Genomic DNA, 14,697 nt, shown 5'->3' with positions numbered 1-14,697 from the left:
ACTAGCACATTTTTAAGGTTGTTATATGTGACATGTCTGGTGGATAACAATAAACGATTTAAAGGTCACATTTTGTAGAAAGGCAGTTTTCGTAATGCATTTTACTTGTGCATGTCAATTTTGTTGTTGTTGTGGTTGCTTTTTATGACAATAAGTGGACACATTTGATTAACCACTTCCTTAAATATACCTTCATATTGCACATTAGATTTAAACTGACCTTTCATTAAAGGGTGTATCGAATATTTTTCAATGTCCGGACCTGACAGCAGCTCACCTCCAGTCACAAGCAGATATTGAAGAATACAACTGATGTATCTAACCGAGGATTAGATTTCTTCACATCTTTAAACTAATTGCTGGAACGCTAAACTTGAGGTAATAGACGCGGTTTTGCAATCTTTTAATTAATTTTTTCCTTTTGTCAAACAATTTTAAATTTGTACGGTTTTGCGAAGCTGTACGAAATGGGTTCGTTACGTATTTGCTCTTTTCATATAAAATAATAATAACAATGCTGAATTCGTTCTTATTATAAATAGTTCATAATAAATGAATTAATTATTAAAATACGAACCAACTGGTAACATATAAGATTTCTTAAATATTTCTACTCAGTAATATATAATATTTATAATTTAATGATTGACATTATAGGCAATTGAACCTTAAGCTTCACAAACTGTCTGAATCTACATGAATAACAAAAATACTATTTCCTATTCCATCTAATTTCCATTGAATAGATATTTCTCATTAAGTTTGATCACTAAGAATGAAATGACATTTCACACAGTCCCAATAAGAAGCATACTTAGCTGACATGGCATTAAAACATTTTAGTCAAACAATTTTAAATTTGTACGGTTTTGCGAAGCTGTACGAAATGGGTTCGTTACGTTTTTGCTCCTTTCATATAAAATAATAATAACAATGCTGAATTCGTTCTTATTATAAATAGTTCATAATAAATGAATTAATTTATTAAAATACAAACCAACTGGTAACATATAAGATTTCTTAAATATTTCTGCTCAGTAATATATAATATTTATAATTTAATTATTGACATTATAGGCAATTGAACCTTAAGCTTCACAAACTGTCTGAATCTAAATGAATAACAAAAATACTATTTCCTATTCCATCTAATTTCCATTGAATAGATATTTCTCATTAAGTTTGATCACTAAGAATGAAATGACATTTCACACAGTCCCATAAAGAAGCATGACATGGCATTAAAACATTTTAGTCAAACAAGCAGTTAAAAGCAGCAGTGCAACCCTGCACAAATATTGAATACCAAGAAATAAAATATAATATTGTAAGAAATTAAATTTTTAAATAAAATCTTGTGTTTGTCATTTTGGTCGTTGTTAAATGAAGAATTTACATATTCTTTTTTAGAGAAAATGGGTGTTGATATTCAAACATATAGAGCGCGAATTGGCACCTTCAAGCATTCTAGATGTGGTAAATCTATTGAAAACTACAGACAGTCGCGGAGTGGTGATGTGACAGCACTTGTCAAGAATATCTATGTTAGCAATGACATGAAAACTGCTGGTTGTCTGCTTTTTATTGGCATTCTTTTAATGATTGCTGGTGTTGAACCAAACCCAGGTCCGATGTGGAAAGGTAATTACTTCGAAAGCACACTCGCGCGGGAGCGTACACAATTTTACACGAATGATACCATATTATTTTTGAGTTTGCACTCTTTTGCTACTCTTTGTTTTTTTGCCTAGAAACAATAACATTAAATTCTTATCGTGCAGATAGGTTCAACCAAATGTACAAAAAAACACCTCACCAAATTATCTTTTGAATTCATGACCTATTACATATCATTTAAAAATATGTTAAAGTAGTTGCTTATTGTAAAAAAAAGATATTTAATTGTATTTAATTATGCGAATAAGCATAATGCTTTTTATAATGTTTCAGGCAGTATTTTAAATATATTTTGTCTTTTAGATACACAGGTTGATATACCATGTATAAGAATTGATGGATTATTGGAAAATGTCAATAAAGAGATGCTTGAGATGTTCTTCGAAAATGAAGAAAGACAAGGTGGCGGAAAAGTAAACAGTATTGAGATCGATAGCAAGAGTAAATGTGCTACAGTTGTTTTCGAGGAAAAAGCAGGTATTTGTTTCTGCAAGTATTAAGAATATCTGAAACGCTTCTTACAATGATAGCTTTAATGTAGTTGTTACTGTGACTATTTTCCAACAATTGGAAGTGTATAATTAAAAACGACTGATGAAAAAAATGTATTACCTGTAACATCATAAGAAAATCATTGTATCATCATTTCAAATCAACTTGGTCACTTAAAAGTGCTGATATTATAATCACAATTATACTAGTTAGCAAACTGATGGGTGCAACGTAGGTCGCAAAGAAGCGTTTATTGTGTTTTTGTTATCAGTAAGCAATACATGATGCCACATTCAAAGTGATTTCTTGTCAAAAGCGGACATCCTTAGTATTTTAAAAGGTCCATGTGTGATGTATAATAAACACTTAATTGTTTTTTTTTCACACTTAAAATTTGAGACTTAAAGCTTCAAGGTAGGTCAATGTGTAAAGTTCAAAGACAATTTTAAAAGTTGGATGATGCGACATCCATTACATTTCTAGATTTTTTATTATATCTCAATTTGTCAATTTAAAAGGTATAGCTTAAATTCAAAGCCATGGTATGTTGCACAAGACATTATTCTACACGCAAGACATAATAGAAAAAAACTATAAGATTTCAGACAAGAGTATCTAAATTGTTTTACCATATACATTTGATTATAAATTCTTCTAAAGCAGAGTCAATTTTGAATTTGTTCGAGAAGTATAATTTGAAAATAATAAATTTTCTTGGCCTTCAACGAGTTAAAAACTATTTGTATGATTGCAAACATTAATAAACAAAGAAACAAAAAAATATGAAATTGACACTGACATGAAGCATGCTCATATTTAATATGTATACCGATCTGATTTGTCTTCAAGAAGAAGATTTTTTTTTAAAACGTCAGTTGTTTTAGTAGCAAAACTAAAACATGATTAAATAGCTATTCTCTATGGTTTCATCAGAAGAAATGCTATTTGATTGTGAATAAAACAAAAACGGGTTTTGAGAAAAGATAGATACAGGATATAATTTTTTAATATGTTTAAAATCTCTTTTGTTTTCCTTTACATTTTTAAGAATTATTTGGTTTCATGTAATGCTTTATACATAGATTTTTCATATGTTTGTAAAATATAGGATGTTTTTCATTTAAAACCGTACGCTTCTGCTTCCCTATTGTTATAGTCTATTTCGAACAACGGGTTTTAACGTATCTGTTGACATTGATTTTATTACTTATTACAGCTGTTGATGCTTTCATGCAGAGGAACTCTAAGTCTATACTGGGCATGGACGTGACTGTTACAGTACTTGGTAATTTTCATGGAATATTTAAACTCTAGTAAACATTATAAACGTAACATGAGACAAGGTTTTCTTCCATATGTTACATTCATGTGACTTGATAATTTTAACATTTGTCAAATAAGCCAATGGTATATCTATAATTGTTCATCATTTCATATCTGGTTATCGATCTGTTCAAACATAAAGCAAATTATGACTTGCGTACGTTTGTTTAAAGTTAATACCAAAATATCAACTGACAATTTTATGTTGGAAATGTGTTTATGAAGCACATCATCAAAGTCCAACTACATTTTCATTTTTTATTTTTAACTTTAGAAACCCCTCAATTGTATCATGCAAACTCAACACGTATAAAAATTACCGGATTGATGGAAAATATAAATAAACAGATGCTTGAAATGTTTTTTGATAAAGAAGAGAGGGATGGTGGTGGAAAAGTGAAAGAAATTGTCATTGATAACAAGGACAAATGTGTCATTGTTGATTTCGAAGACGAAACAGGTGACAATATTTTGTAATTCAAATTGTTTCAATTTGTTTATATTGATTTAAGTATTGCATAAATATTGAACTGCAGTTGTTTAAATATTCTGTTTGTTTTTGTTGTTTTTTAATTGCTTAAAACAACTTTTATTTCCCAAATTTTCTGCGCAACAGTATATGTGTTTTTCATTCTCAATAGATCATTGAATGGTTTTACCATCTGTTTTAAAGGTGTTGATTTGATCATGAGAAAGACACCAATGACAATATTTGGGATGCGAGTTGATATAGAAGTAATTGGTGAGTACAACTTTAACTATGTTTCAAAATTAATAGAGCTAACTTATAATCCCTCTCATCTAAAATGGTATACATAATTCTCATATCAAATAGTATTCCATTTTTAAAATATTTCTTTGTTTATGTCAAACTTCAAGTTTAATGTAAAATGATAACTCTAAATAGCAATTACAAATGATCAAATATGCAGGAATAAAATCATTTTTATGTTTAATATATATTGTCCAAATATTACAGTAGGATACGTATATTTTATTTTTAGAAAGTGATATAGAAGGGCCAAAAATGGTAAAAATATCGAAACTCCCGGCAAATATAAATAAAGAAATGCTGTTAATGTTCTTTGAACGCGAGATAGAGGATGACGGAAAAGTGGTTGATGTGACAGTGAACACTAACGACTCTTATGCCATTGTTGAGTTTGACAAGTCAGTCGGTAAGGATTTAAATTATAAACCATTGAAGCTTACACACAATATATTTCTTTCATTTTAGCACATATTAGTGTGTGATATTCATAATAATACCTTAATATATTTTCCAAGATTGTACAATCTATATTAATCTTTTTAAATAACTCCTACATGTATTTAAAAATACGATATAATTTTATTGTGCTTTTATATTAATACAAAAAATAGTTCAGAACTTTCCTGTCAATTAAGTAACGTTTAATTATGACATTATTGGATTTTTTTCTTCGTAGAAAGAAAGATATTGATGTTTTTTCAGCTGTTTATGGAGTTATGGATAAGAGACCGTTAACAATTTTTGGCTTTGAAGTAATTGTTGAAGCTTTCGGTAAGCTAGTTATTTTAGTTAATGATTTAACTCGTCAATTCATGGAGACAACATTAATGAAGTATATAAATCAAAGCTTAATACCCAAGGTCAAATTCGTTTCAATGGATTAAGGGCGTTGATACAACATATAAACATATCAATTACTTAACAGGAAAAACATTGAAAAGTGCAATCGCAAGGAACACTTTCTTAAGGATCTTAAACCAGCTGCCGGTACAGACCGGAATGTCTAGCTCGAGGGTAATATTTTACGCTGGTAACGAGGCACTGCCGATGACCACTAGATTTTCTGTCTGTGATGGCAGTCTGTTTTGAATTCTCATTTAATAAAAGGGAAAAACGTCATTCAAAACACGCAACTTGTGATACATTAGTGTAAGACAGTATGTTTAATCGGAGTGATCAGTTTTGAATCATGTCTGATATGCAAGAATCTCGTAAAGACCATCGATTTAAATCATGTGCTTCACATTTATCATTAAAAATCAAGAGACAACATTTCATAAAAATGTATAGCTTAATTGACACATTTTTTTTTCCATTTCCAGATGCACGCAAGCTAGTTGAAAACCAGAGACCAAGGCAGCTGTTTTATTCTCCTTCTGTATCAAAGTCGGTAAAGATGGTTGACTCTGCAGTGCAGGCCAACTTATGTAAATGTCCTCCTCTTGAGACACTTTCATCAGGTAAGCCTGCTGATGACATAACTGATACCTGTTCTACAACATTATACCAGACTGCTTGCAAGAGTATTCCAGCTACCAAAATAAGTAAGACAAGCAAAATAAAGAAACCATGTTTTAACAATTTATGTAAGAAAGCTGACCGTAAAGGACAGCTTCTATTAAAAAATGGAGCATTGTTCAGCATCTGCAATCCTTGAAACATAAAGAATATAAAGAATCAAAGCTTGAAAAACAATTCCTCAATCTAGGCTCAAGTCATGGTATTCATATGATTTAAATATAAACGCAAATACCCTTATAAAGAAAGTATGGAATGCAGTTTAAAATTTATCGGTAAATTTATTAAAAACAAACAACATCTCACTGACAAAAAGAACATTGCGAAACATTGGCAAAATATTTGCAAAATACTATGCTCCTTATAGTTGTTCAGATACATTTCTACAACAACAATCTAGAGTCAAACGAGAACAAATTAAATTAACTTAAGCAAATGATGAAATATACAATTCACTCTTTTTCTATCGAAGCTTTTGTTGATTCTATAAAGAAAGCAAGATATACAGCAGCAGGTCCATATGGAATTTACTATCAATGTTTTCATCATTTTCCATATAAAATCTCTTGAAATACAACATTGAATAACATTTAGGTATCTGGCAAATTTCCTAATTATTGAAAAGGAGCTCGTGTTATTAATAAACAGCGCTTGGTATCAATTTGCTTTGATCTTGAAAAAGGTTAGTATGATGCAATATGAACACATAGTATTCTTAAAGATCTGGATGCATGATTAAATCACAGACTGCCAATCTTGCTTTCTTAGGATAGTATATTTTCTGTCACACTATTTGGTCAGATAATTAACAATATTACTTAGATTCTTAACTTTGTGTAGATTACTCTTTATATGTGGATGATTGTTTTCTATGCTATCGGTCAAAAATATTGCAAACAAATGAACAAAAATTAAGATAAGTTCAAATAGGGCCATAGCAAATGGATTTTAAGTTTCAAAATCAAAACTCCATATGTTCATATATGTCGATTTAAAGGAAACATAATAATATTATAATGACTAATGACTAGTTAACATATCATATCCGGTTCTAAAATTCCTGTTGTTGTTGACGCAAAATGTCTCTTGGTAAAATTTGAAAAAAAAATCCTTTATTTCATATATCAAAGAATTATGATTCTATTATTTATGGTTCAACTAGGTAATTTTACAAATGCTCGATAAAATACATCACCATGTCTTCTGTGATTAATCAGGAGAGCATCATTTTATCTACGTAGAAAAAAAAGCTTTTTCTCCCATAGACGGCTATAGTATCATCAAATAGTTTAACATCCTGCTAGAAACTTTTCAGACAAAATCAAAGCGAAACACTTTTGAACAATAAATGTAAATTAAACTATTCGACTTTCAGGTATAAGATTTAGTCTAGAAAAACCTAAAAAAGACCCGAAATATATTCATCAAAATGTTAAAGAGCACTTACATATCTCCAGAAGGCATGGATGAAGACCTCAGGTGCCATTCTCTGTGCAATATTTTACGTACGATCGGGCAAATGAAAAGAACCGCTGATGAACCGTTAGCTAGCTGGAAAGCTTCCCACATGAAATAATCCAAAGCCCCCCTTTCGGGATTCAAACTCGCGGCGATGGTGGGCAAATGGTTTGAAGTCAGCGACCTTAACCCACAGACGTCTCTACAAATTAATAATTTTCCTGCTACACATTATACGAGTACACTACTAATCGGAAAACCGATTTACTGATGATAAATAAACTCTTTTTGCGATTTCATGATATCTTAAAAAAAAAAGTTAGTGAAAAAATTATGTTTTATTTCAATCCACCTAGAAAACTAAAAAGTGAAAAAGTAGATGATTTGGCTTAAGAATTTTTAAAAACTCCATCATTAGTGTTACTGTTTAACTTACCAAATAGTGGTGTTTAACATTCCACAATAAACTTTTATTATCTGAATAGAAAGCAAAATTATTTAACAAATTTTATGATAAAACCTGCCTGAACGTGTCCCAATCTCGATCTCTTGTCAAGTGTTTCAATTATAGTGTTCGTGGTATAGCCATTTATGTGTCAATATGGCGTTTAACCTTATCAAACAAAAAATACTTTTTAGGTGTAATAAAAACAGAAAATTATTTACCTTATGATTCTAAAAAGTGACTTCTATTCAGTGTATATTGGCATACCATACCATTTGTAATGCTATATTTGTGGTATGAAATTTAATGTAAGGGAGACTAATGTAAATGTCCAAAATCATATGTCGAATGGGCAGTTGCCCGTTTCTATGAAGTTCTATTTAGATATATCATTCTTTTGCAATGAACGAGAAGGATAAATAATTTAGCCAATTCTTCTTTCTGTATCTTTTTACATTGATTAAATTACATCAGTTCCAGATACGTCACTTGTGGTACCACAGCATATCCCGCGTATAAGAATTTCAGGATTAAATGAAAACACAAATAAAGAGATGCTTGCAATGTACTTTGAACATGAAGAGAGAAACGGCGGGGGAAAGGTGACAAGTATTGAAATAAATCAGAAGGGGAAGTTTGCTATGGTTGATTTTGAGGAGAAAGCGGGTATTTTTTTATAATTTTATAGTACTTATGTTTTTGTGTTTAAGGTTCTGTTAATTTTGTCAATTTTCGGATACAAGATGAGTAGAAAAATCAAAATTTTTAAATGTTTATTTTTCGAGATAACACATAAAATATATATACTGGTATATATATATATATATTTAATGTTTTTCTTTTGCTTCACAAACTATTTATATCTTTTTATGCAAATGACATATTAATGTCAGTGATTAATATAACATGCCAAGTGATTGTTATTGTTAGTAAATTCAAATATTAAATGAAGCAAATTTTGTATATAAAAACTATTTGTTTATCTTTATCAAATTTTATAAATGAAGTGATGCCTCGTTTCGGGCATAAACATCTATATAAGCTCGAGGAAACATTTAAAGCCGGAGCCCGTGCTGTTTTTGAAAAACATATGCAATAGTAACACGTTTCATGTAAAACATCCGCTTCCTGTCATGTTTTCACATGGTAGTGTAAGTATCGGCAAGGGGAGCATCAATAAGCAATTTTATACCTTTATGTAAAGAAAAGGCCAGATCTTATTTTTTTGTTTATTTGTTTCTTTGTTATTTTTGTTTGAAATCGTTATTTTAGGTGCTGATGCGTTTATGCTGAGAAATCCGAAATCTATAATGGGTATGGATGTCACGGTAGAGGTCATTGGTAAACATATATGACACGCATTTTTATAGATATACAAATCAATTGTAGATCAATATAACCTTTAAATGAAAGGAAAATAATATCTAATTTTCGTTTGACTAGATTCTAAAACGTATATTATTACGTTAGCAGATGTTTGTGTCTTGTGGTGTCTATATCCAGATTGCCAATGGAAGTCCGGAAGCTTACATGTATTTCTAATGGGGTACTTGGAAAAACACTAACTGGAACATACATTTAAACAAACACACAAACATTTTATAATTTATAAACGATAAAACATATTGTATCCATAATTATAAGATAATTTCTAGACAGAGATGATATATAGAAATGAAATCTATGCTATTAAACACATATGAGTATATAAACAGTATAACATGTTTCTAAAGAGATACTATGCTTATGTTTGAAGGCTTTAACTGTTTGCATGCATCATTCGCTCAAACAAATTTCTTTAAAAACATGTATTTTGGACACTACGTTTGGTTTTTGTGCGAATTATACAACCTAAGGTAATGCATTCATATTTTACGTTTGGATTAATGAGTAGCAAATTAGTATTTTTGAAAAAAAAACTACTAATTTTCATTAATCATGTATATTTTACATTTTAGATACAACATCTAATATAAGTCATGCTAAATCAAGAAGAATAAAAATTACTGGCTTAGCGGCAAACACCAATAAGGAGATGCTTGAAAGATTTTTTAAGACAGAGGAAAAAAAGGGTGGCGGACAAGTAAATGCTATATTCATTGATGGAACGAAGAAATGTGCTCTGATTGAGTTCAAAGACGAAACAGGTAAAATTAATTAACAGAAAAAGATAATGTGGATTCGCTTACATTGTTGCAATGGTTGACACAAGTGTTTAAATGAAAGTATATCATATTATTTGATTTTAAAGTTAAGACAAAACTGCAATTTTAATTTAAATTAAAATTTAAAATATCTAAAATGCAATTGTCAACACAGAAATGTCAAGTCTTCCTTTATTATAAAGTTAAAATTGATTTATTTTGAACATTTCAATTATATTCTATAAGTAAATTTACTTTTTAAGGCGTTGATTGGATTATGAAGAAGACACCGATGGCAATACTCGGAATGGAAGTGGGAATAGAAACACTTGGTTGGTATACAATAATTTTTATTTATAATATAAATATTCAGTTAAAAGTTTAGTTGAAATGACTTGTTTTCATCAATGCCAGACAAATATTATCAGCGTAACTGTTAAAATTATTTTGATGCTGTCTCCCCACATAAGACAAATCGTGTTTAAGAGACGTTTTTTTCCCGAGATTTTAAAATGATTCTTTTCTGCGAGTGTCTGGTCTTCTGTAAGTATTTGTTTTTACTTGATAACTCTAACTTGTACTTGAATAACAATCCAGTTTAGATATATATGAGCAAAATCTCATACTTAGATTATATCAACTAAAATAATTACTTTTTTATATTTCGTTTTCAAGATGATATTGACGAGCCTAAAAGGATACAAATCACCAATTTGCAAGTCATTATAAGTAAAGAGATATTGAAAATGTTCTTCGAAAATAAAACAGATTTTGGAGGAAAAAGTATTGACATCAGCATTACATCTGAAGAGAATAAGACCATCGTTGCGTTTGATGATTCTACTAGTAAGTGTCAATTATGTTATGTTATTTGTAATATGTATTCTATGTTATTCTCGACTACCTGATATTGAAAACTAACCCCTTAAACTTTACCCATGTAAAGTCCAACATAACAAGCTGTTTAAGTAAGAATGTTGATTTTTTTAAATTCACAAATACACTTGTTTAAGCGAATTTCAAACATTTATATTCAGAATAGTGTACACAAATTTATCAAGACGCACTATTATTTGCGTTTTTATGACCATAGCACGGCTATTTTAAATTTCGAGGTGACATTTTAGAATTATTCATTTCAAAATAAGGGTGATGTAGTTAAATGAACGAGGTAGCGAAAATACTATTGTTGAAAATATGAACAGAAACTTATGAGATAGCCATAGGTATTTTGTACTTCTTTAAACAATATGATTGATCATATTTGGTTTGGCAGGAATCTGAGGTTAAGATTGACTTGTAAGTACCTAGATGGTCAGCAATGTGTATAATAAAGCATGTTTAGCAAAATTTACTTGAGATTATATTATTTACAAAGTTTGTGCACGCCAAAGTCATTAAAACTTTAGAAATAAAACTCTATAACCGTGATAAATAATAAAGCCTACCAATGAATGCGTTTTATTTTTGAAGGCAAACAGTTGTTTCGTAGTTTATTTTTTAAAATTCTTTTAACAAAAATGCTATTTTTTTCTTCTTTAGGAACCAATACCGTAGCACGTGCAGAACCAAAACTGGATTCTTCATACGAAAATGGTAAATTTATGTTTTTTAATATGCAAACCGCTTACTTATTACTATACGAGTATTCAAAGATGAATGCATCTAGAAAACCTGTTTTTTTTTTAATATTGCGAAAAACACAAAGAAATAAATGTTATCAAGTAGATAAACATGTTAGCTTGACATTGATAGCACATTACTAAAAATCCGATTATTAACCCACTTCTCTCAGATGAAAAGTTATATTGGCACTCTACAAAACGCGCAAGATAAAGGGAAGCGAGAGTAAAAGTTAATTGTCATATTTTGCCGATTAAAACTTATTCCTCCTGTAGACGATTCAGAATTGAACAAGATGAAAGAGAAATGAAAGGAGCACAATCTACACAAAAAACAGGTTGCATTATTAATTTAGATAATTTAAATGTCCTATATCTCGTACAGTTACAGTTAAGAGGTGGAACATATCATTTTTAAAGATAATCAAAATATTCGAAATATGTACCACGAATTTAACAATTCATACAAAGACACAGTTTGCAAAGACATAGGGTTTTCAAAAGGAGTTGAAAAGAAGCATAAGTGCATGTACTTGAATTAAATTAAAGTTGAATATCGTTTTACTTCTGAAGACACTGGCGCCAAAGGACTAGAATTTGTTGTAGGAATATTGGATGGTGCAGTTGCTTTTCAACCAACAGGTCTCATTTTGATGTAAAATTAAATGATATTCAATTTTTTTATTCTGATGATATGAGCAATGAAATCTAGAAAAGTTGTTACGACCAAGCAAATATGTTTTACGAAAATAGGATTGATAAAAAATGATTCTTGATTCGTATCAAAATCGCATAGAGACAATATATTTCCATATGCAGGGACCTGAGAATAGTTCAACATTTTTTCTCAAAAATGTCACATAGGTAAGTGTATGGGTATAAAACATGAACATTTACATTATTTCTTTGTCACGGAAAACGTTACTCACCACAACGTCTATGACGTAAGACATAACGTAACACTGACACACCAATTTAATTATCGATATAACTGTTATGTTATGTATATCTACCTTATATGAAATGCATAAATATACGAGACATGCAGTGAAGGTAGGGGACATACATAAGTTATTTCATTTGCATGCCATGAAATCCGAAAAAATCAAAGTGGAAGATTTTATATTTCAGAAGACACAGTCGATTTAGAAACAGAATATGCAGAACAATTACAGGAGGAAACATACCCTTTTCAAACAACAGGTAACAATTTTAATATAAATTTCTAGCGGAAACATTAAAATATTTTATACCTGATATGAATTTTCTTTTAAGTTACATTGCATTGAGATATGAAACATAGCTATTTTTCTGACGATACATGTTTTAAATGAAATCTCCAATAAAACTACAAGAGAAAACAACAACAGGTTAAAATAACTTCCAGCAAAAACATCTAGATATCCTTGCTATAATGGGTATAATTATGCTTTTCAATTACATATATTTGAGTGATGAATTAATTTTTGTGACGGATATTTCTTTTACATGGAATCTGCAATTAAAATACTGAACAATATAAAAACACATTATAATATCGAATTCTTACACGAATAGTTAGATATACTTTATCTTTTAGGAACATACTTTACAGTGTCATTGATTTGAGATATTGAACATATCACCTTTTAAAGATTATCATTATCCTGGAAATGTGAAACGCGAAGTTGACATTTCATTTAAAGACACAGTTCGTTAAGCATCGGGCTGTAGAAGAGGGACAAAATAAACTTGACTTAATATAAAAACAAAGTTGACTATTTTTGATTTCAGAAGACACTGTCACCCAATATATAGAATCTGCAGCAAGAATACCTGAACCTTTTCAAACAACAGGTTACATTTTTAAACACACTTATGAAGCTAAATGATTATACAATATGTTATCCTGTTATATGAAAAATACATGTCACTGGATTCTTATTAAAATGTAGAAAAATAATATAGATCATATGCAGGTTCCTGAGAATATGTTAACTTACTTTTCTCAAAACATCATGAAGATAAGTGAATGGATATAACTTTTGCATTAACTGTACGCAACGGCAACCTTCGTGGGCAGCCTTCTATGACATTCGACATACGTTGACACACTCTTTCATTAAGAAATGCATAGATATACCTGACATCCTGAATAGAAGTAAAGACACGGTTAAAGGTTACATATAATTGTTCAATTTCCGGTAAGTGAGGTTTGCCAAGTTGACTCTTCATTTTGGGATACGACAACAATGCCCTTTGAGGAAAATACTGTCAGTTTGGGGGCAGGGGGTATTCAACTTGACGAATTTTTCTCACCTTAACTAAATTTCAAAAGCAATGCCAATTTCAAAAGCAATGTTAATAATTTCTATTTCAGAGGGAACTGCTTTTAAAATGGAATGCGCAGAGACAAATCAGAGGGAAGTGGAGCCTTTAAAAACATCAGGTTACATTTTAATGTCAAGTTTTAACGACAACAATAAGAATAAATATATTTTATTGGAATTGCTTCATAATTACATCAACATATTTTACTAGAAGGAGATATTTAGAAAACTATGATATCTGTCACAATTTATTAGGCAAATATGTTTGTTGATATTGCGATTGGTGAAAAAATGCTACCGGGTCATAAATTTTTAACAATTGCATAAAAACAACATAATTTAAATGCAGGTCCTGAGTATATGTGTACATTATTTCCTAATGATGATACAGTGCATAGTGTATGTAAATTCTAATTTATCAATATACCGGCAACAGTTGCGCGTAAACGACGCATTAAAAGTTCAACAAACGTTAGATAAAACTCTATTGAATAGGGAATTTATCAAGATCCGGAAAATTTGGCTTTTTGAAGTAGAACTCACATGTTGGGATAAGGTCTACAAGGGGTTGGGCATATATGATTTTCCATTTTCAGGTATCTCAATCTAGACATGTAAGTTAGATATTTTCTTTTTCAGAGAATATTGTCGCTTTAGAAACAGAATCTGCAGAACAATTACTGGAGGAAGAAGAACCTTTACAAACAACAGGTTACATTTTATTATAAAATTCAAAAGAAAAATTCTAATAGCGCATTTCTTTAAAGAATATTATTTTTTATTACACTTATATGAGATATATAACAAATCAGTTTATTTTGTGTAAGGAATTTTTCAATGGAATCTGCAAATATAATCCTAGATATAACAGAACATTTACACTCAACAGGTAACATTTTAATATAAACTTTTCACAAAACAACCTTGAGATATCCTA

General features: G+C 30.0%; 1 protein-coding gene across 1 annotated transcript; it reads left to right on the top strand.

Moving 5' to 3' along the window:
• Positions 1-248: 248 nt before the first annotated feature.
• On the top strand, positions 249-14,471 carry LOC132743445 (uncharacterized; the record flags this gene model as incomplete). The annotated part of the gene is made up of 19 exons (XM_060731966.1): positions 249-378; positions 1,411-1,641; positions 1,981-2,154; positions 3,386-3,454; positions 3,767-3,952; positions 4,166-4,234; positions 4,497-4,670; positions 4,967-5,035; positions 5,587-5,808; positions 8,160-8,351; positions 8,958-9,026; positions 9,644-9,832; positions 10,093-10,161; positions 10,505-10,675; positions 11,372-11,425; positions 12,583-12,654; positions 13,225-13,287; positions 13,811-13,879; positions 14,400-14,471. Coding segments are annotated over exons 2-19 (2,209 nt in total), but the record flags the coding sequence as incomplete, so codon positions are not given.
• Between the last annotated feature and the right edge of the window lie 226 nt (positions 14,472-14,697).

This window comes from Ruditapes philippinarum, unplaced genomic scaffold, assembly GCF_026571515.1.
Source record: "Ruditapes philippinarum isolate M1 unplaced genomic scaffold, ASM2657151v2 ctg14051_1_1_1_1, whole genome shotgun sequence".
In the NCBI taxonomy this organism is placed as follows: Eukaryota; Metazoa; Mollusca; class Bivalvia; order Venerida; family Veneridae; genus Ruditapes; species Ruditapes philippinarum.
The sequence above is the reverse complement of the archived record's forward strand: the minus strand, read 5'-3'. Positions and strand labels throughout refer to the sequence as shown.